Genomic DNA, 22,327 nt, shown 5'->3' with positions numbered 1-22,327 from the left:
GACGTTGTTTTTTTTTTTTTACTCATGATATCTAATTGGAATTTCCCTTGCTGCAGCCTCTGCTCATTTCCCCTCATCCTTTCACCATGCTCTCCAAGAAGGATTTGTCTCTGTCTTCCCTACAATCCCCAATTAGGTAGCTGAAGACAGCAGGAGGGTTTCTACAACCAGTATCAAAACTCTTTTGTTTCGAACTACAACTAGAAAGTCCTTGTTATTGACGGGTTTTTGAAGAACAGACAAAATTAATAGATTCTTATTAGAAATCATTACTTCTGCTATTACAAAGCTGAAGCAATGCAAAACAAAACCAAGAAAACACTCAGCTTGTAAGTTCTCGGAAAAAACAGAAGCAGCATGCATGGTGATTACGGGCACAGTAAGTAACTACTACTTCTTTTGCATCATAAAGAACATTTCCTACTTAGTATCACAAATCGGTATTGGTCTATTTACATACTGAAGGATCTTCTACAGGGGAGAGGAAAGGTGACTGAGTCATTTAGAGTTAACTCAAATTTGGAGGGGAAAGCAACAGAGAGGCAGCAAGTATGGAAGGTAACTGCGTGCCACTCCACAATTTAAGAAAATGTTCATAAGAGCTCATTCGCCCCTCTTTCAAGTTGAGATAAAAGGGTACTGCCAATGGGAAACTGCTTACAGAAGAATTAGTTTTCAGAGTCATGCAGTACTGCCTTCAGGAGGAAAAGGGACAGACCCACAGCAAAGGCTTCTCTTATCTGTCTCCAAAAAATCTAACCTGCCAAATTTACCAGACAGATTCCAAAAGTCTGGATCACAAACGCTGTCTTAGGTAAGATGCTGCTGAGCACTGCTTTGGGGAACTAAACAGTGCAGAACTGATAGAAAAATTGTACTGTCAAGATACTTATTGGGTTTTTTTGAAGGACAGGTAAAACCTACGTATTGGTTGGTACTTAAAAGAACAGAAACAACATGCAATGCTTACCTGCGACCACATTCTGAATATTTACCAATATTTTTTAATATTAAGGCAGCTGTTAATCGGATGTGTTTAGTTATTGGTCCCTCTTTTTCATCCTACAAAATTAAAGAGGGGAAAAAAAAAAAAAAAGTAAAAGCCCCGTAGTAGCAGGCAACAATTACTATCTAAAACTTGAGTCAAACGATACTAACTGTGAAATCTCTGAAGACAAGGTTTCTTGATCCCCTCCTTAATGCCATTAGGGCAGCACTCGGATGATTCACAATGGCCTTCTGTGCTCTGGGAGTAGAGGCAGGACCCCCCGCAGCTGGCTGCCTACATTAGTAAAGAAAGAATTAATAAAAATAAGCTTTGCACCACTTTCTACAAGACTAACAACCCTGAAAATTTGTATTTTTTTTTAACCTATCTGAACAGACACACAAAGATCCATTAATACTTCGTGCTGATATGAGATTTGCCTTTTGTTTCCACAGAGATAAACCTTATTGCAAAGCCTTCAAAAGAGTCATGGGCTTTATTTTATGTGAAAAAACACTTCTCTTGAAGAAGTACTGCTCACCACCCATGACATTTGTGATGGAAAAGTAATATATTGTACTAATGACATAGCCACTTCCTGAAGTGTATCTATTTAAAGGAATGTTTTATCAGACAGGCTTTAACAGGAACTGTGATAGCAGCTATGCAAATGTCATCTGAGATTTGGGCAGAGAATGTCCTTAAAATATAGCTATTCAAAACTTGACACAGCTTATTGGGACCATTAGACACTAAGACAATATAAAATACTTATTAACTGTGGTTAGTGAGGAGTAATATAAAGTAACATGATTTAAGTTACGATCCAAGACATAAAACATCTAATTGTTAAATTAGATCAAGCATTTGTAAAACCAATTACCTGTTACTGCAGCTTTCAAACTGAGATTAATAAATTAAGCAGGGTATTTTATAAAGCTGGTACAAATAACAAACATAGCGGAAGCAAATTCTCCATTTTCACTATTAACACTGAAGTCAAAGCTCTGTTTCATGTAAAACTTTGAAATTACTCATACAATTAGAGTTTAGAATGTATAAATATGCAACTTCACTTAATGAGTAAGACTCATAATGTCATCTCAAAGGAAAGTTTTGCAGTATCAATGGTGAAAAATATCCCCACACTTCAATATATTGAACAATATAATATTATTATGAAGTCTTTTAATACCCTAGTAGAACGTGGTTAGAAGTGCAAGTAGTGCTTACTTGCAAAGGTAGTATAAATCAAATGTGAATGTTCTGCTTTTTAAAATGAAAGTTAGCCTGTAAGAGTATTATTTAGGCATCTTTCACTGTAAGTGAATAGTCTAAGAATAAAACTTGAATTCTCTATTCAGACAGATTTTCTTCATAATCTGAAATTCTAACAACAAGGAAACCTAGTTAAAAATTAGAAAAAAGGGTTCACATGAGTGGTTTTAAACCACAAAACAGAAAATTAAGAAGTAGTAACAAACAGACTTCTCCCTAAAAACAGCTCATAATCACACTGTCATCCTCCCCTGAATGGAAATAAGAATTTGAAAACCTTTATGAAGTAAAGGCAGAAGGGTAAATTAAGAAGCTGTTGGGCAATGACATATGTTTATAGGAGACCGAGTACCACAGTAAAGGAATTATCATCTTCATTTTTAATTTCTAGAATATTTTTGTTCTCCTTATACTGAGAAGAACAAGGATTCATCAATGGAGGCTATTCTGACTGTCTCTCTTCAACAGCTATCATACTATATTTTAGAAAGTTGAAGTACTATTGCCTTCATATTGAAATATTGAAAAAGGGACAACTGCAATAAATTAGGAAGATATTATAAGATTGTCTTCTCTTTTTGATTTGGGAAAAAAGAATTTGATAAAAAGTTACTGAGACATCAAGTGGACTGACTTGTGTCTGTGGGCAAGTATCTCTCTCAAGAAACATCTAGATTTCTTGAATTTATTTAATTATTTTATATACTTAACTTCAAACCATACCATTCATCTTGTGATTTAAAGTTATCTCTTGCCCCACTCCCATGGTGCGTGAAGAGTATTTTTGGTAGCTCATGCTACCACCTTTGCTTCAGTGGCAACAAGGAAAAAAATCAACGAGAATCCAAAAAGATTCAAATGCACAAAGCTACAGTGAACATACAGTTAACTGCTAGTGCTACCTGACCTTCCAGAATGTAATATTCAGCTACCTCTGAAAACCAGAAAAGGAAGAGTTAATATAATACAAGTTTAAAAGCGATGAAATACAGAATTAAGGTATACAGCCAATTCTGTAACACAGCTTAACTTTGCCTGCCTGGTTCTAGCAAAAGCCATTACAGATTTTTTCAAGTATGTATTGCGTTATGATAAACAGAAATGATTAGGGGAATGAGCCCTTGTTTGTTAGTGTTCCACAGATTTTACTTCCAGCACCAGTAACACTCACACTATCTGCACTCTCTGACGTAGGTGTGGTTTTACTAAATGGTGAGGGATTAAGTGAAGAGAGTTGGCCTAATTAATGCCTATATGCCTCATCTCGGCACCAGTTTTTTAAGTTCTTTCAGCTCCATACAAGAGTTTAGTCATATGGACGATCAATGGTGTGGTGATAAGTCTGAGAAGTTTTTAGGATTCAACAAAAAGTGAATTAAGCCAAAACTTTGTAAGTCAGCTTTCAGACATGACTATGTAAGCCAACTTAAGGTAACCTGTTGGAGCAAGCTTAGGGTTTTGTTTGATAAGTCACTGATTCTGGAAAGCAAATGATCAAGTCTTCTCTTCCTCATGTAGCTAGATGCTCTTTTCAGTTGTGAGAACGTAACTCTGTAGCAGCACTACAAGATTATGTGGGTTACACATTACATATAATCAAAATATTCCCATTTGTTGATTCCTTCTTTGGCAAAAGAATAGTAAGGGAGAGGTGAGGAAAGAGAGGAAGAGTAACAGACAAGGAACCCGTATGATTTCATAAAACTGCTGAGTGTATTCACTGTTGTGAGTGCTGACAAAGGTCTCATCCCTTCCTTTTCTTCCAGCTCACCTCCTCTACTGGTGTTCAACTGACTCTAAGGCAAGCACATTCCACTCGCCTAGCAAACCCACTTTTTTGATTGATTAGTTTTTTTAAAAAAACAGAATTGATTTACCATGCAATCAGACAAAAACTAAAGCTAGTTCTCTCACTGTAAGCAGTGTGTAGCCAAGAGGAGGAACAAGGGATGGCAGGGAGAGTCAAAACATCTTACTTTGAGTAGTGGAATGCTCTTATTTCAACTTGTATTCTGAAACTGCATCCTTAGTACCTTGTGATATTGCAGTCTCAATATTTCAGTGAGAACTGGTTACGCATATAAATTCCTACTTTCTGAGTCTGACCTAATTAGGGAATTCTGCCTCAGAAGATGGGATCTATGAACATTTTTTTCTAATATGAGTACCTGTGCCAATTTTAAAGAAGCCTGTGAGGACACAGAGCTACTGGATATGTTATCTGTGTGATGGAACGTTTTTGAAAAGGCAGAGTTGAGATCACATCATGCTAGTAGATGGTATCAGCCCTATGCTTCCCACGTACCAAGTATTAAGACTACATTACCATCATTCTTCATTTTGTGGTTTTCAGAGGTCTGAATGTTGTCAGTGTAATGAAATAAGGCATCATAAAGCAATCGTAAGTCTATGTTAAGAAGTTTGTTTATATTAAAAAATAAAAGGACTCCCAAACTAAATTTCTTAGCTTTCACACTCAACTATCTCTGTTGCCTCCAGCAGCTTGGTAGCAATTTAACTAGCCACAGAACAGACTGCAAAAATCTGCCTGGGACCATGAAATTACATCTTTAGCTTGCAACAAAGAGATTCCAGTTAGTTACTAACAAAGACCTAGTCTTAATACACTTAATACAAGTAACTGAACCCTGAATAACTCCAATATTAACTTAACCATCCCCACAACCCCACGGCAATGTGGTTGTGCTCTCCAGTATTAATTCCAGATGGTTGAAATCATTTTGGGAAGGAGGAGAGCCAAAACTGATTCCAGGTAGCAGCACAAAATTAGAAGACTTAGAGGAGCTGGTATTTATCTTGTTTGCTTGTTTAAAGGAAAGTTTATTACAAGAGTCCCTGGATCAAGTCAGCCCAAATTTAGACCGCAAAACTGGAAGGAATACAGCAAGTTACAAGACAATCCATTTCAGCTGTACGAAACAGCTTAACTGTACACACCAAATAACTTTCCATTTGGATTACAAGCACCTTCCTGTTACAATAGAAGTTATAAAATTCTGTCCAGTTGGGAAAAATCAGGGTAATATGTTGAGAACAACACTCATCACAGAGTACTGACCCATACACCTTAAAGAATTACCTCTTCTGTTTATGGTAACTGCAACTACATCTCCCACATAAGAATCTATTCCCTCTTTTGCCCATTTTGTCTTACTGTAATGGACCTCAAATCTGATTACTGTTATAGACTCTACATATGCAGAGTTTCAACTAATAAGCCAAGTTATAAATACACAAATTCTTCCAATAATTTCTAATTCTCTTATTTTCTCTATTGGTAATGAGGGTCAGGTCTCTTACTTATTGGAAGGCTTCTGATTTCCTGCTTGTACATGTTCATCTTGCTTTAATCCTGCAAGCAAAGCATCTCTGGAACAGTGCTTATCCTGTTTCGGGAAAAGAGAAAGACAGTGAGAAAGGTGTGTGAAAATTTACCATGAAATTTCCACTATTTTCTGAAGTAATAGGTGAAAGAAAATCTGCACCTGTAAATGGGTAATGAAGGAAAACCTCTGCCGCTGGAAAGGTTCACATCCCTCCCATAAGCACTGCCCTGGGTAGACATCTTTTCCTCCATGTTCAGTTGCTGCATGATAGAAAACCTGTGATGGTGTCTGAAACCACCTACAAAAAGAGGGGGAGGGGAATTTAAGTTTTTGGGGTTTTCGCAGTTAATGGTAAAGCGCAACTATCACAAACATAAACCCATACTGGCTAAACATTTTTATTTTCTGAAACAAGACATGCATTGATAAATGAGAAGTCGTAAAATTTTAAAAGGAAAAATATGTACATATATTACCAGTGACCTACCAACAAATGGCAGTATGATTTTGCCAAATCCAATTGAAATATCATGGTTCTGCTTTTTTATTTATACTTTCCCAAAGAAATAATATTTATTAATTCCAACAGATCCATTCTCCGCAATACAAGTAAAATACAGTAATAAAGAGCTAAAAAAGTTGAGTTTCATGTATTCCTTTTCCTGTTTTCCTTCTTTACTGGCAGTCATACTCAGACCTTATTTAAACTTTATTTGGGAAAAAGCGATGCACGCCATTCATCCTATTTGCTCTTAATACCGCACGCTTCTCAAAACTGCGAGTAAAAGATCAATCTAAAATTAGTGTTCTTTAGCACCTGAATTCTAAATACTGGGAAAATGGCTAAGTATAATTTCCTGATGTACACAGCAGTCAAAAAACGTCACTTATGTGACCCTTTTTAACATCTTCAATTAAATCTCAATTTTTAAGTCATAGAATCATAGAATAGCTTGGGTTGGAAGAGACCTCCAAAGATCTGCAATGAGCAGGGACATCTTCAACTAGACCAGGTTGCTCAGAGCCCTGTCCAGCCTGACTTCGAACGTTTCCAGGGATGGGGCGTCTACCACCTCTCTGGGCAACCTGTGCCAGTGTTTCACCAAATGAAAATGACTTTCCAAAACCTCAAACTAAGCACTTTGCCAGCAGACAGCCCCAAAGCACAGGACATAAGGTATTTCAGCAAATTAACGGCCAAAATAAACAAAAGACTTAGCTGCTCATGATTCATTTCAATACAACTACCCCAGCTCATCAACACCCACTTAAGGCTTGCACAGAAGAGGTCTGGAAACCTAGTTGCTGCCATTTGGGAAGTCATTGCCACCAGCCATCTTCACACACTTGTCGGACAGAAGCCACTGGTGCAGCAGTCCGAAAGGAAACACATGCCCCACCTCAGCCACTCCAGTTCACATACCAATACTTTAGTTTCAGTTGACAAGAAAAGTATTTGCATTAAGATGTTTGACTAAACCCACTGGGCTGAACAGTGCCAAGAGGGAGATGACCTCGAATCAGCAACCAGCCAAGGATGAAGCAACATCTTAAACCTACAGCAGTTATGTATGGACAAGTTCAAGTCAGAACTCTCAGCGTATGAATTGCAGATCAGTAGGTGCTTTGATCCAGCCACCTCCTTCCACATCCTACTACTCATTTGAATAGTGTCTATTATGCAAACATACTTGCAATTGATACGTAGTCTTAAATGTACAGATACTGAACCCCACAAAGGTGTTAAAGAGCTAATTTCACCCAGAGACAAGTCTTAGTTATAAACTGAAACCTACTGCAATAACCACCTGTAATACAGCAATTGCCTTCTGCGTAGGCAATAAATACTACTCTCTTAAAAAGCATTTATCTTTTCCATGCCAGTCAGCTCTTAACTGAAGGGAAGCTGGGAAGAAGGAGAAATACCTGCCTCTTGCTGTTGGTCTGCATAGCTCATAGTAGGAAATGAAAACAAAATGTTTTACATCTACATTGGCTCAACAGCGAAAACTGATGTTTCAGAGGACAAAAAAATTTCTTTCCACAATAAAGGGGAAGTCAGTATGTAAACTTAAGGCTGGCACAAACCTATTTATGAATAATTCCTGGCATGGATGAAACAAAGTTCATGGCATAAGCAAACCCCAAAATGTAGTTTAAAACATTTTATTCAACATGGCAAGTCTTTAAGGGGAGAAAAAAAAGAAAAAAAAAAAAGCTATTTCAGCTATGTTGGTTCATTCACTGTATAAGACATTCAGTTTTATACTTCAATCACTGATCTAAGAAGATTCAAATTTACTACCATTTTGCAGAGAAAAACTATTTTTCCTTAAAGAAAAACCTAAACATAGTAATAAAAAAAGCTTAAGTACTGAGAATACGGTCAGTTGAGTCTAGACTCTTGTTTCCCCACTTAATTTCTCTATCATTCTGTTCACCTGCTGAACAGAACATTAAACTAATAGCTGACTTGACAGGCAGTGGAGATTCAATAGCATTGCCAATTTACTTTTTAAATACAAAGCAATTCAAGAGGAGACCTCTCCTGCCTACCTGTGAAACAAAATAGCAGCTTTTAAATTACACTGAATACAATTAGCAGTACTTGCAGACAGCTGAACTTCAAAGGAAAACACCTACTTTCTGTTACATCCTCAGTGCAAAGTAGTGTGGCTGACTGACACCTTTTAGAATTTTACTTCCTAAGATACTAAACCTGAATACGTCTGTGAGAGGCCAATCATTACAACTATTTGCATAACTGGGCCTGATCTGGTTGTAGTCTTCAGACACTACTATATCTGTTGCATTTTATTTCAAAATCTTGGTATAATGTTTCCTAATTCAGTTTTAAAAAACAAGACAGCAGAACCCACACCCACGCCACAGTAATGGTGCTGACTGCAGCAGCCAAGTTAATGGGTAGGAAAAGAACATACTATTTTATTTATTTGTATTTATTCTGATTTTTAATAAAATGGTTTTGACGGCCTTCACTGCCTTCTGCAATACATCCTGGAAGGGAAACTTAATGCTAATACTTTGTGAGAATTAAACTAAAGAACATGTATAGAGGAACAGGTGCAAATGAGCGTATCAAATTTGTCTCCTGTCATATCTTTCCGGTTAATTATGAACACCATGAAAGAAACACTGTTCTATCATTCTACTATGATGAACCTGCCCACTTAATACCTAGGAAAAAATTGCTAGCAATCATGAATGAAATCAAGTACTGGATGTAAAGTTTACATAGACTAATGACCCAATCAAAAGAAACTTCTTGTTTTCTATTAAACAAATAAAACCAGCTAAGACTGAGAGCTATAATTAAAACAGTTACAATAACAGGTGGTAATTCCCCATTTTTTTTTAATGTCTGTTAGAAGCAGGAAGCCTACAGGAGATTTGATACTCCTGTTTTTAATCAGGCTGTTGAAGAAATATGAATAAACAATATATATTTGAGAAAGATGCTAACAACATTTTGGTTCTCTCTTCACCACAGCGAACACTGAGTGTAATGTTTATCTAAACTGTTTCAGGCTGGGACTGAAATAAATTTTTTAAAAGTGAGAAACAGCATAAGAACAAGAGCTGTGTGTCACATGGGCTACAATCTATCAATGCAAAAATCTCTGAAGGCTTTTGAAAATAATTAAACTTAAACATGAATATTAAGCATGAACAAAATCCAGTACGGTTAGTAATGACAGAAGAAACTAAAGCAACAGAAATAATAATCTTTGAAATAAAATGTAGAGATCAACTTGTAAAATATGGGCCTCGTAGCCCTTAACTTCAGTCTCAAGAAAACTTACTGGAATAACATTAAGACAGACTTACAAAAAGACTGATAATGTAAGGTAATCATAATTGCATTGTTGCTCCTCCTTCCCCAAAATTTGTCTGCACATATTCACATGGGGTATCAGCTTGTTCCATGGTTACGTGTCACCTTAACTCTACACAACTCATCCTATGTAACTTTAGACAGAATAAAGTTGGTGAATAACTTACACTTCAAAACTGTAGTTCAGCAAACTCCTCAAGATAGTATAAATCGGCAAGGCTTCTGCTAAGAAGCCACCACAGCTTTTCATTTCCACCTCAGTACAACCCACTCATACCAACACAGGTGTTCATGCATCTATTGTGCAGCCAGTAGAGTATGGCTCTACGGTTATATTTACTAGCCATGAAAAAATAAAGTAAAAAGTAAGTAAAGCCTTACATGTACTTCTTACATAGAGAAGTGTCACCTACCAAAGGAAAAAAAATAAAAATCACTTTTAAGGTGAAAACACAGCCATGATTTAAAAAAGCACCAGATCTCTACAGTACCCAGTCAGAGTCTTATCTAAAATCCTTATGTCTTGCATTGACTTAATGTAAGGAATGTAAGAAAGAGAAACTACAGCTTCAGGGGTCTACAGATTAACTGTCCTTCAGTATTCCTCTAATTCTGTTCAAATGCCTCATTTTCACCATTGGTTCCAAACATTCAAACTTCTCCATGTTTCATCCCAACTTTCTGAATGCCTGCACACCAGCTTTCTACCAAATCAGCTCATCTTTATGCTCCCTTTGTCTCGTCCTACAATGATGAAGTGTCTCACCCCTTTTTCATGCCCATCCTATACGTTATGCAATTTTTCTCACTGTTTTCAGAGCGGCTATTTGACAACTACCTTTGTTTAACCGATCTGCTCCCTCCACTAAGCTGAAAACTAAGCATATTCACAAACCTATGTTATTTTAAAAATCAGTGTCAAGATATACATACTGATAACAAGGGTAGTACCGTGTTTTTTGTAAGCCTACATCTGAAAGTCTGCTGGCTCACTCCTCTCTCTTTTAGGGACAACAAAACCAAATCAAAATAAATCTAATCATTGCTGTCTAGTCTTAAGGCCAAGTTCCTTTTTATTTCCTTTTGTGACAATGAAATCCTGTGGCACACAAACGGTATCGTAATTACTAAAATTAGTCATAATCTAAATAAGACTTTGACCAGGACACAGAAGTGCAACACCCTGCTCTTGCAAAACTGGAAACACAAGAAAGAATAAAAGCTGGCAACACAAGAAAATGTCACAACATGATTTTTAACTGGAGTATGTAACTATTTTTGTATTTGCAACACAGAGAACAAGCTTCAGAGCTGGGATTTTTTTCTTCTTTTTAACTTAACTACATGACAATATTTTATTTATTACTGAAGAATCAAGATATTGCAAGAAAGCCACACAATAAATCATTTTACACTCTGAAGTATAACTGAGAGCAGTTAAAATGTCTTGCACCTCACCATCTCAGCTTCAGCTTCCTCAACACTTTTCACCTTCTCTTTTCCCCACGGACAAAAGTATAAGGTAACTTAAGGAAACAGAACGGATAGAACTTGTAGAATCACTTTCTATATACAAGCATCTGTTACATATTAGTAAAAGGTAGTTAAATAAAGGAGCATTTACTTTTTACAAGATTGCCACAGACACATGAAGTTCTGTCCAGGTTTTTTCATTTGCTCTGCATGCTGACTTGCTGCAGTGTATGAAGGCGGCTGCAAATTGATCTGCTGGCCCTGTACTTGCACTGTTGGTATCGATGTTGCAGGTGTGCTCTGTAGAAGAAGTTAAAACACAGCTTTAAACAGGGCTTATTTCAAGACTTGACATACAATTTGATGTTTATTCAAATATCTCGTTCTACACTTTAATCCACGACAAGTTTTCAGATTTTAACACTTTGAATAAGCATTAATAGACACAATGACATGATGGACATATAACTTTTACACTGTAGTATTATACAGGAGTTTCCAATATTCAAATTACTAAGCCTTATACCCAAATTCAAATACAGAATTATGACTGCAAAGGAATTTCTCAAGGGCACTAGTGGAGCAAAGGTTAGCACTGTTTTGCAAAAGCTTTATTTGTTCTTTAAAGAAAAGAAAAAAACATGCAAACTCGGGGGGTTGCAATATCATCAGCACAGACAGTAGTTTTCTTTCCTATGTAAACGTAGGAGAAAATATTGCTAAAAAGTAAAATGAGCACTGATACATCTAAAACTGCTTTATATTCTTTGATGAAATGGTTTTTCTGTGCTGCATCTGTGGAATTCTTGAACTGCCGCATTAGTACACATCAGCCTGAGTTAGAGTGCGTAAAGAAAGGTAAATTGAACAATGCTGAAGAAACACTATCAAAGACCAGCAGACTCAAACTATGACATACCATTTTCTCTATAAAACTTGGCAAATTACATAATTCTTCAAGCTCTTGTAAAACCAGCCAGCACATGTACCTTTATACACAACACCACACACCCAGAATGCCTAAACATGCCGTACAACTTCTATACAGTGAAATACAAACATTTCAGAAAGATTTAATATTGCACGGGAGCAAGGGGAACAAGACACTTAGTTTTAACAGTGAATAGAAATTATCTTAAAAGTGACCTAAAAAAGATAAAAACAAAGCCAAAATATGTCAGTTTTATTTCTGTTTCTGAATAATAGATACTGAACGCAGGACTTTCCATTTCAGAACAGTGTTTATGTCAGAATACTGTTTCTCTTCTTTCTTTTTTCCTGGAAGGCTCTGGCCATCAAGACATTTATAAAGTTGATGACAATAAAAAAAAATGAGGTTTTGAATATTATCTAGGAATGCAGACCTAGCAACCTTTGCTTTCCTACTGTTAAAAAAGGAATGTAACACTGTTAAAGAGACCAAACAAAACTACTTTCAAGTCTGCGTTTAAGAATATTATAAAAGAAGCACTTTCAAATGGTGCACACAATGCGCTTTACATCTTTATAGCTCTGTTACTGAATAGCTTTAGACTTGAACTGTATGAAAACAAACAGTTAAATGCAACTTCTAACATTTCATTTGCATATTGTTCTTACATTTTCCTCCTGCTGTTCTCTACTGGCATTGTGGACAAGTCACACAAGGTAATGAGTTAATAATATCACAGATCATACAACACTAATGAGATGACCAAAAGGACAGTAAAAAAGCCTCGGACCCAAATCACTTCCCATATCCAAGCATAAATCCTGATAAAAATAAGGCAAAACTCAGCAAAACTCCTGAACACACCACTATTGTACGATGCCTGTGATCTGCATGTGTGAAAAGTTGTAAGAAAGGACTCGAGTCCATTGGTCATAACTACAAATCATTCTGAACTCAATGATTTCCATCTAAAGATCTCAAAGCTACTTTACAGATTGGGTAAAGAATGTTATCTTTCAACAAAAGGTAAACACAAGTGGAGCCTTTTAAGATCAACAACCCTATAACAAGGCATTTTTAAAGTAAAATCGAGTGTCAGCAGTACAGCTTGTTTTGCAATCTTCACTTGGCATCCTGGTATCAATACATGATGATGGTCTTTATATGACTTTTTATCCCTATAGAGCAGTCCCTGTCTCATTTAATGTGCTGGAGGGAGAGTGAGCTTACTGAAATGTATTCAGTATTTCATTTAATTCTCATCATTCAATGTGTGCTTCATGTATTATTTACTCCATTCTAAGCAAACCCTGCAATTAATCCAGAATTATGAATTTTCTCAAGGGTTTTTCTGGCAAGCTCTCCTAGTGGTATTCAAAGGTTTTAATACCATCTCATTAAAAAATTGTTGATTTTAAACAAGGAGATCTGAGATATACAACACAAAATGTTACACGCTGAAAATGAAAAAGCACAGAAAGGGAAACAAATTTTCAGGAAAAAAGTTAAAATTCAGTTCCCCCTCCAAGTCCTTTCTACACCTTTTTTTCAGTGAGGGGAAAAAAAGCTGACAAATTTGAAAGAAATGTGTAAAGTAATTGTTGTTGTTTAGAATTCTCTTATTACTGCTGTACTGCAAAGTAGAGTAGTTTCACTCAAACTTGTAGCATTAGGCAGTTACAACTTCCGTGTATTTTTAAGTCAAATCTATTGCTTGCCTATCAGCTGTGCTGATTATATTTTAAAATCAACAGATAAAGCAAAGTTACATTTGTTTTCCTAGGTTTTATTTCAGAAACATAAGTTCTATGTTAGAATATCTCAAAGCTTTCCTCACTTCGTTCAAGAGATCAGAAATACTGGTAATTCGGGGGGGGGGGGTTTCCCTCCTCTATTTTCATGTATTGATTTAGTAATGCATCATACACAGGACATTACTAAAATTAGGTATAGTCAGAAATTAAACTCCTTTTTTCCAGATATGTGCCTAGAAATACTTGCTATGTGCTACCTAGTTTACAGTACTGATCTGCAATTACTATGTAAACTCACTTCTTTAACATATGGAACTACGACAGACATTTAATTTTTCCTAATGCAGTATTTCTGGGAGAAGTAGTACTGAAAAAAAAAAATTTCCCCACAGCATAAAGATTTCACAAACCTTCCTACTCTAGCAGAAACATTTAACGATTCCAGGTTCCTCCAGAAACCTAACGCCCAGTACTCTAGTACACTTGTAAGCACTTCATGGCACGTTTTTATACTCAGGTTAGACCCCTCCATGGTATGATTTGCCACTGCTACCACCTAGCGCTTTTGCAAATCAGATCTCACTGGATCACAGGACTGAAAGGCACCTCTAGCAGCATCACTGTCTCAGTATGGTTTGCCTTGAACTCTTAAAACCACATAAATACAAATCCTTAATACTTGTAGAGTCTACTTGCAGAACAGATACTACAGCCTACTTTTAATAAGTGGAAGTTGATTTTATACCTACACTGGGTCCCTTTAGAATGGGTTATGGGGTGGGGTAGGGTTAAGTCTAGCACGGGCATGAAAACTAAGAGTAAAGCTAAGAGCTTTCTGCTAACTAGAATGGACTGTTTACAAAAGATACTAATTTATTTTTATGCACGCGAGCTCCCTATGTGGTAGGAATAACAAACTCTATGGCTCGGGGCCAGAAATGGCCTGCACTTCCATTTCACAGAACCAGCGATGCCATTCCCTTTACATATTAATGGATAACTCTTATTTTAGCACGATACCTGCCCATTTTATTTAAAAGGCCTACTGTGCCATCAGCAAGAGAACACACTGCATCCCGGTGTGATGGGGGTCTTGTTGACATATAGAGCCATGTGCAGTTTAAAAGCATTAGGCTGCATTTTTTCTCCCACCATTAGTATGGGCACACCCATAGTAAATACATTTAACTCAACAATAAACAATTATTAGTAAAAATATTTTTAAAGTATCATAGGATTTACCGTTTTGTACTACAAAATTTTATGTTTAGCTTCTTCATGATAATGAACATATATAAAAAAAGGTAACCTATAAGCTGAAAATGAATATAGCAGGATTTGACTGTGAGGAAAGGGTCAGGTGGATGGGTAGGCACTAAAATAAATGCTCTTTTCTTGTTAGATTACGGAAGTTTAAGTCTCCTTGCAACAGTGTGCTTCACAAGTGAAGAGCAATAAAAGCACAGAGATTCTGTAGTTCAGTACTTCCAGCTGAGAAACTCATTTGCTCTGTGGCTAGGAATGAATTACACCTCCTGGAGCTACACACCTGCTTTCTGGTGCATGGTAATTCTCAGCTTCCCAATCAACAGAGAGCAGGAGCAAATAGTTACAGCAAGGCTCACACAGTTTTTGCCACCTAAATTTCCACATAAGTATATTTCAAGTGTGTGGCCTTAAGAGAAATGGGCAGGCACTGTTTAGGAGGGGACGACAGTGATGAGCAGGGAAGTGATTACTTTAAAAGCCAGATAAGGCAATTTAAATCAGATTTGCTCACTTCTAGGAACTTGGCGTGGTATGAGAGCATTCCTTCAAAACACACACCAATTGGGACAAACCAACATGGTTATGTTCAACAGATGTTTTGGAGGCGTTTGAAGAGGAGTAAGAAAAAGTAGAAAAGAAAGGGTACAGGTAGGTAATTGCTCATTTCTTTTCCATCCACAGGTCTAGCACAGTGCCTCAGGAAAGCAATAATCCAGGAACAGGGAACACCAAAATAAAAGGAAGCCAAGGAAATAAAGTGCCAGTTCTGCCTCCTCTCAGACTACATTTCACAAGCTTACAAAATACAGCTGGACATATAATAAAAAAATTGCAACACTGTATCACATGCTCCTCTTCTGACATAACCCGTAGCCCAATTTTTTATAAAAATGCAAAAAATAAAAAAAGAAAAATCTTTTAAGTCAGTATATATGTAGTTACTTTTCAGTGAGTTCTGCTGAGGTGTACAATTAACATGGAATAATCACAGGTTATACACAGACAATACCTGTACTTGTGTAACTGCATTTCAACACCACTACATGGGCAGTCCCATAAATAACAAGTATATAATTTTCATTATTTTAGTAGGCCATTTAAATCAACATTTTTCCCCCCCAAGCATATAGTACCAGCCCATTTCAAACTACCATTCATATCTTGAAACAAATCTTAACTTTTACATTCCATTAAGGATTATTTAGCTCTTTTTCTTGCTTTCCTTAGTTTTCATGATGCTCTTCACTTCCTCCCCTTTTTGTTTGCCCTTCCATATCTTCAGTTCAAGCATCTTCCCCTTCTCCTCTCTGTAGTTCGTGACAACTAATCCTGCTGTAGTTGCTTAAGCAATACTCTCCTCCCTCTTCTGTCCTCTACATCTCCTTTTCCAGCTTTCCTGTTGGGTTGTAATTTTATTACAAATTTTCTTCTTCTATCCTTTTCTCACTTCTCTGAAATACAAGCTCTAGTTTAAAATAAAATTTTAAAATGACAAGCAAACAGGAAATCACACACTAACACCTTCGGCAGCTATGCAATTTTGCCACAGCTAATACCCCTTTATTCCCTGTCCCTCGCCGTTTTTCTCCATTGGGTTGTATTTATAATAAATTTCACACTGTTTGCAGAAAGAACCATGTTCTATTTCTTCTGCAAGACAGCCAGTACATATTAGGTACCGCAGAGAGGATAAAACAATGCAGATGCTCAAGTGAAAAAAGTGTTCCTTAGCTGTTGCCTTTCAAAAAGTCAGGGACAAGGAAGCTGCTTATCATACAAGGAAGACTCTCAAAATGGGAGGGAGAAAAACAGATTATACAGGGCCTAGCCTCAAAAGAAGTCATCAGTAAAATTCACACTGAGTTCATGAGAATTTGGCTACATCTTAGTATTTCTGGATGTCTTAAAGATACTCCTAAAAGCAGACTCAATATTGGAAATACTTACCATCTGCTTTTCCAGAAAAACAATTGCTATTGCAGCTGCTCAGCAGCTTTGGAAAAAAAAAAAAAAAAAAAGAGCTGGCCAGGATGATTTTGGTACTGTTTATAGTCCAACACATTAATTTTAAAGATCCTTGAAAGTCTTAAGCCAGACTATGATGTTCGCTATGTCTGAACAGAGTTCTATAAAGTGGGTTCTATTATAAGTCAGTACTTAGCATTATCACGATAGACATGATTCATAAATAGCCATACGTAATGGTTAAGGCAATTAGCTAATGAGTTAGATTGTTCAAGATCAAAACTAATTAACTGCTTTTCTCCCACAATCCTGTAATTTTGAAGAAAGGAAGGGCATCCTACAGACACAAGAATGAGCTAACTTCCACAGAAGTAGACATTAAACCAAGTTATTTTAATCTGCAAATTTGTACTGAACGGCAAGCCCAGCTGGCAGCACTTCTGTTTGTACAGGTAATGGAAAATGTAGGAACTATTAATGATAGTGATACTAGTGACAGTGTAAAAAAGAAACTATCAGCACAGAAAATATTATTTTTTCTTTTTTCCCCTCTATTATCACGATACACGTTATCTAATACAAATGAAACAGTTAACTGCATTACTCCCCTCTTCTCAAAAATCTGGAAGTCTAATAGTTTAGTAGCTGTTTGAGACCACTGAAAATTCTTATCAGCCACATGTCCAGGGAATAAATAACCACAGATAATATTTATTCCATTCCAGAGACACAGCCATACCATTTCTATTTCAGCCAAATCCTTAGCAAAGCTGTAACAGAAATTCAAACTGTTTAACAGCTAAAGACACTCACTGTAAAAACCAAGGCATAGCTAATATATCCACACTACAGAAAATCTAGTGCATTGTCCCTACGCTGCCAACAGACACTTTCATTTTGGTCAAATCATTTCTAGTAAGAACAAAGATAAATAACATATCAGAAAAATACAGATCTCTCTCTGATAAAAGCAAGTGAAAATTTATGAGTGAGTTCAAAGACATTTTAAGAACATAACTCTGTGCGGTGTGGCAGTTAAAAGAAAAAAGTAAAGACAGAAAAAAGAAAGAAAACTTGTTAAGTGTTAGTCCCGATTTCTGACAACTAGATGAAGGAAAGACAAAAGAGCTTTCAATAGAAACCTAACTTGGCACAGAAAAAGAAGCAGCACTAGCCACCACTTGTCGAAATTCAAGTTCTAGCTCTATTTAAGTCTGTAGGGTCTATACCTGCTGCCTCATCAAAAACAAACAAACAAACAAAACCCCAATGAACCAAACAAAAAAGGAAGATAAGAAATAAAAGACCTTGAGGTCAAAATGCACTAATGTACAACTCAAGACTTCATTTCTTCCCTCTGGTCTGTCAGAACTCTTGATTGCCAGACCTACTATTTTTGCTTCTATTCAGGTTAGGAACAATTCTGGAGAGGGATTTTCTGTACATTTACAAAACTAAAATAAATTCTAGAGACTGGAATAATCTCAAACATGATTATTTGTACTTATTAATACTCATACAAATGATGGCCATACCTCATTTCTAGTAAAGTGTTAGGGAGTAACCACTTTCAAATGGTTAAAAAAAAGTTGATCGGGGTGGGGGAAGCCCTCTCCAAAGTTTGTCAGACAGAAAAAGAAAAAACAAACAGTGCTTATTTTATCGATAAAACAAATATTACAAATATTTTGTAATAAACAAACAAATATTTGAACAAATTTACAAAACAATACTTTCTCCTGACTGTAGTGAACCCCTGAAGGAAGCCTTTGAAGACCACTTTTAAATGCAAGAACTCCAACTCATTTCAGCAAGCCAGATGCAGCTGCAGTGATTAACTTGCAGAAAAACATATCCACCCTTCAATAAGCAATAACGACCAATAATAAAATGCAGAACAATACTGACATTTTTACAAGACTATACAACAAATCGTTGTTGTTGTTTTCAGAACAGTTAATCCTTTAAGGAAGAAATCAGTGAGCAGAAGTTCTTTCCTTACTGCCTTATTATCAAGCTACAAACTACTTTAAATTCCACTATTGTCACCAACATTGAAGAAGTATGCAAACTATTAGAACTTTGGTCCGTGAAAGAACAGAAAGCACCATTTTCTGAATATTTTGAATACTATGCAAGAGATATCGACTGAGTTGACATTTTCACCCGTGTTATTTCACAGTATTGGTCAGAATCACAGTTAGAATAAAAATAAAAAGAACACTGCAACATACCTGTGTGACCATGCTTTGTATATACGTGGTTGGATGCTGCTGCTTTTGTTGAACAGCACTTTCTATTGCTACTTTCGCTACAGTGCTTGGATCCGCTCCAGCTGGCACAGCAACCATAGTTGCACTGCAACCAGCATTGTTGGGGTCACTGATTGTAACAATTCTAACTCCTACTTTATTTGGAATTCCTGGAACAGTTTCCCTGTCATTATCCTCTGCTGGCCTCTTTACAGTTTTGCATTCTGTTGTGCCATTAGTAGACCGAACTTCGGATGACAGGGTAGACTGGGACACTCTAGGTCCTGAGTGTGGAACTGCTATGATTTGATGCCCCTGTATAACAGAGGCTGTAGATTGTGGTGAGACAACTACACTTGGGCGTTGCTGAGGCACATCTGAATTCAAACTTGAAGCTAGAGGTCCATTAGGTAAATCAGTGTTGGTACCACTAAGTTGCTGGGTTAACAGTTTTGCAGCCTCCTGTGTACCGCTTACAACAGGTGAACTACTCAAAGTTAATACAGGCCCATTAGAAATTCTTTCCCCTTGATCACCTTTGGCAGTATCTTGCTGCGTGGCATCCAAATTCCCTTGTTGTTCCACTGAAGATATCTCACCATTTCCTACATGATTGGAAGTTTTGTGATTTGGAATGTTTTTGCTCAAATGAGAACCATCTGCTTTATCAAAATCACAGATTCCATTAACTAGGGGCTTCTTCAAATCACTTTTAATTTCCTGTGTGTCCATTTGTTCAAAGTTCTGCTTTCCAGGAGCTCCATTCTCACCCATTTCTAATGATGGCCCATTACTGACTTGTGAGCACTGATTGGCCTCATTCTGAGTTTTCCCTGAGTTAGAAGGAGGTAGACTGGAGTCACTATACTTTCTCCCATTTAAAAGACTTCCCACCTGCATTTCATTTTCTTTTGCATCCCCATTGCTGGTGTTTGCAGCTCCTCTTCGGCAGGAAGGATTCTCCATAACTTCAATTTTACGTTCATGAATGTGTAAACCTGTTGCTTCCTTTGCTTCTTCCTCCTTTTGGCAAATTATTTTATCACCTTTGAATGGGGGAGCAGCAGTACATGGTGATTGTCCAGCTGAAGGTGCTTGAGTAGCTGGAAGTGTTTGCACCTGTAGCCCAACTCCTGTCTGTGCTCCACTTACGGCAATTCCTGCTGGAGCAATGATTTGAGTTGCATTTCCCTGACTCACAGTTGCAGTAGCAAAACTCGTATTTGGCACAACTGTTATCGTAACCTGGTTGCCAGTAGTCCCTTGGAAAATAGTTGCTGGGCTGTTTGAGATCAACTGGCCTGGCAATATCTGTAAATTAGAAATGGGTACTGTTTGTACTGCCCCTTGGGGCTGGATTGCACTCGGGACCAGCTGAACATTTTGTTGTCCAACTAGCAGCTGCTGAGCTGGAGACTGTCCTTGAACTCCAAAACCTGGTGCCTGGTTATTGGCCATCTGATAAACCACCTGAGGGCTAGGAGCTCTTGCATTGTTAGGTGGAGGAATCTGTGGAGCTGGGAGTATAAGCTTCCCCCCTGGAGTTGAGGGGCCTCTTTTTGGAAGAAGCAGTTGTTTTATCAGACTAGACTCACCAGAGTTAGGCTGGCCAACTCCTGTATTAGCTTGCTGTGACTGAACTTGCATTTGTATCGGTTGTTGTACCTGTACCTGCTGCTGTGATGATGCTGGTGAATGTTGCTGCTGCTGCTGCCTCTTTACAGAAAGCATCTGGCTGACAGTAGGAGGGGGTCCTTGTGACTGAGGAGTGGCAGATGAAGATGACATAACTGTAGGGACTTGATTATTTGTAACCGGACCTGGGGATGGTGAAGAAGATGGAGTAATGCTTGGCTGTCCAGTCAACTGGACAGTTTGACCAGTGGGAATAGAAGCTGGATTAGCAAGCACTATCTGATGAATGGCTGGTGCGTACGTTTGACCTTGCTGAGCTGGCTGGCTTACAATCACTACACTTTGCTGGGATGGCGGTGGAGGCTGCTGCTGTGGCTGCATCGGCTGCTGTACCACGGCAGGTGGAACCTGCTGAGATGGCAGAGGCTTTGGTGCAATATTCTGAAACCCTACCCTAGATGTCGGTGGGTTTTGGACACCTGCAATTGTAACCACCTGCCCAGCTGCTACTTGGAAATTCTGAACTGTGGTGGCAGAAACAATGTTAGATGCAGAGGTTGTGACATACTGCTGTGGTGCTATGATGACTGTATCTTGTTGCTGGTTACCAGCAGAGGACTGCTGAGATGATGTCTGCCCAGGTTGTGATGATGTGTTGATTAGCTGTTGACCCTGTGAAACTGCTGAACTGCATGCTGGTATGTTTTGTACTCTGCCAAATATATGACCCTGAGGTACAGCTTGCTGAATTACCGTAACAGGAGTGCCTGAAGGTATCTGTCCTGGTACCACTGCATGCAGTGGAGACTGTTGTTGAATTACAGGTTGGTGGTGAAGCAACGTCTGAGAACTAACAACGGTAACAGACGGCTGTTGTCCTGTAGTGCTGTGATTTTGATTAGAAGCTTGTGGTGCTCCTCCTACAGCAATAGTAACAGGAACTGCAGACTGGGGAACAGAGCTCTGTATTACTGTGGCCTTCACTACTTCACAGGATATTGGACCTTTATTCTGTATAACAGTCACTGGAGCATTTTGTTGCTGCTGTGTATGAATAGAAGGATTTTGTGGAATTCTAGAAACAGTCTGTGCCACAGTATGAACACCTTGAATTGGAAAAGACATCTGTGTTGCTGTCAAAGTTGAAGACTGGTTAATAGGCGTCCTCTGATAGTGATTTCCTACGCTTGGTAGCCCATGTGGGATTCCTGTTGAAATAAACGCAGTAAAAGTTTGGAAGAAAAAATTATTTCAAAACACATTAACTTAACAAGTTTTTAAAAATCCAAGGCTTGAATTTGTAATTCTATATGAAGCAGTTTCTCTTCTCAGCTATACAGCATCTGAATTAATGATGCAGCAACAACGGCTTGTCTGCTGACTGGCAAGTTTATGGGTTACACATCAAATACTAGAATGGCATGCAAGTACATACTGCAATACTATTCCTAACATTATTGAAAAAAAAACCAATCAAAACATGTGGCCCTGACTTCCAACGCTTTCAAACTATTTTCAGAAACTTTTGTCTCTGTCATTTCAGAATCAATGCAAAATACTTGATATTTTAAATTAATTT

General features: G+C 37.6%; 1 protein-coding gene across 1 annotated transcript in view; it reads right to left on the bottom strand.

The window, feature by feature from the left end:
• The window catches only part of ARID2 (AT-rich interaction domain 2), a 106,314-nt gene that overhangs the window by 3,000 nt on the left and 80,987 nt on the right, over positions 1 to 22,327 (bottom strand). The window contains exons 15-20 of the mRNA XM_049813624.1: positions 19,096 to 21,956; positions 11,094 to 11,242; positions 5,773 to 5,911; positions 5,588 to 5,673; positions 1,159 to 1,282; positions 971 to 1,062 (exon numbers count right to left, since the gene is read on the bottom strand). Coding sequence (XP_049669581.1) covers positions 971 to 1,062; positions 1,159 to 1,282; positions 5,588 to 5,673; positions 5,773 to 5,911; positions 11,094 to 11,242; positions 19,096 to 21,956 — 3,451 coding nt within the window. The remainder of the gene's footprint in view (positions 1 to 970; positions 1,063 to 1,158; positions 1,283 to 5,587; positions 5,674 to 5,772; positions 5,912 to 11,093; positions 11,243 to 19,095; positions 21,957 to 22,327) is intronic.

Source organism: Accipiter gentilis, chromosome 11 (genome assembly GCF_929443795.1).
Source record: "Accipiter gentilis chromosome 11, bAccGen1.1, whole genome shotgun sequence".
Taxonomy (NCBI): Eukaryota; Metazoa; Chordata; class Aves; order Accipitriformes; family Accipitridae; genus Astur; species Astur gentilis.
Note: the sequence above shows the minus strand (reverse complement) of the source record. Positions and strands in the feature narration are given on the sequence as shown.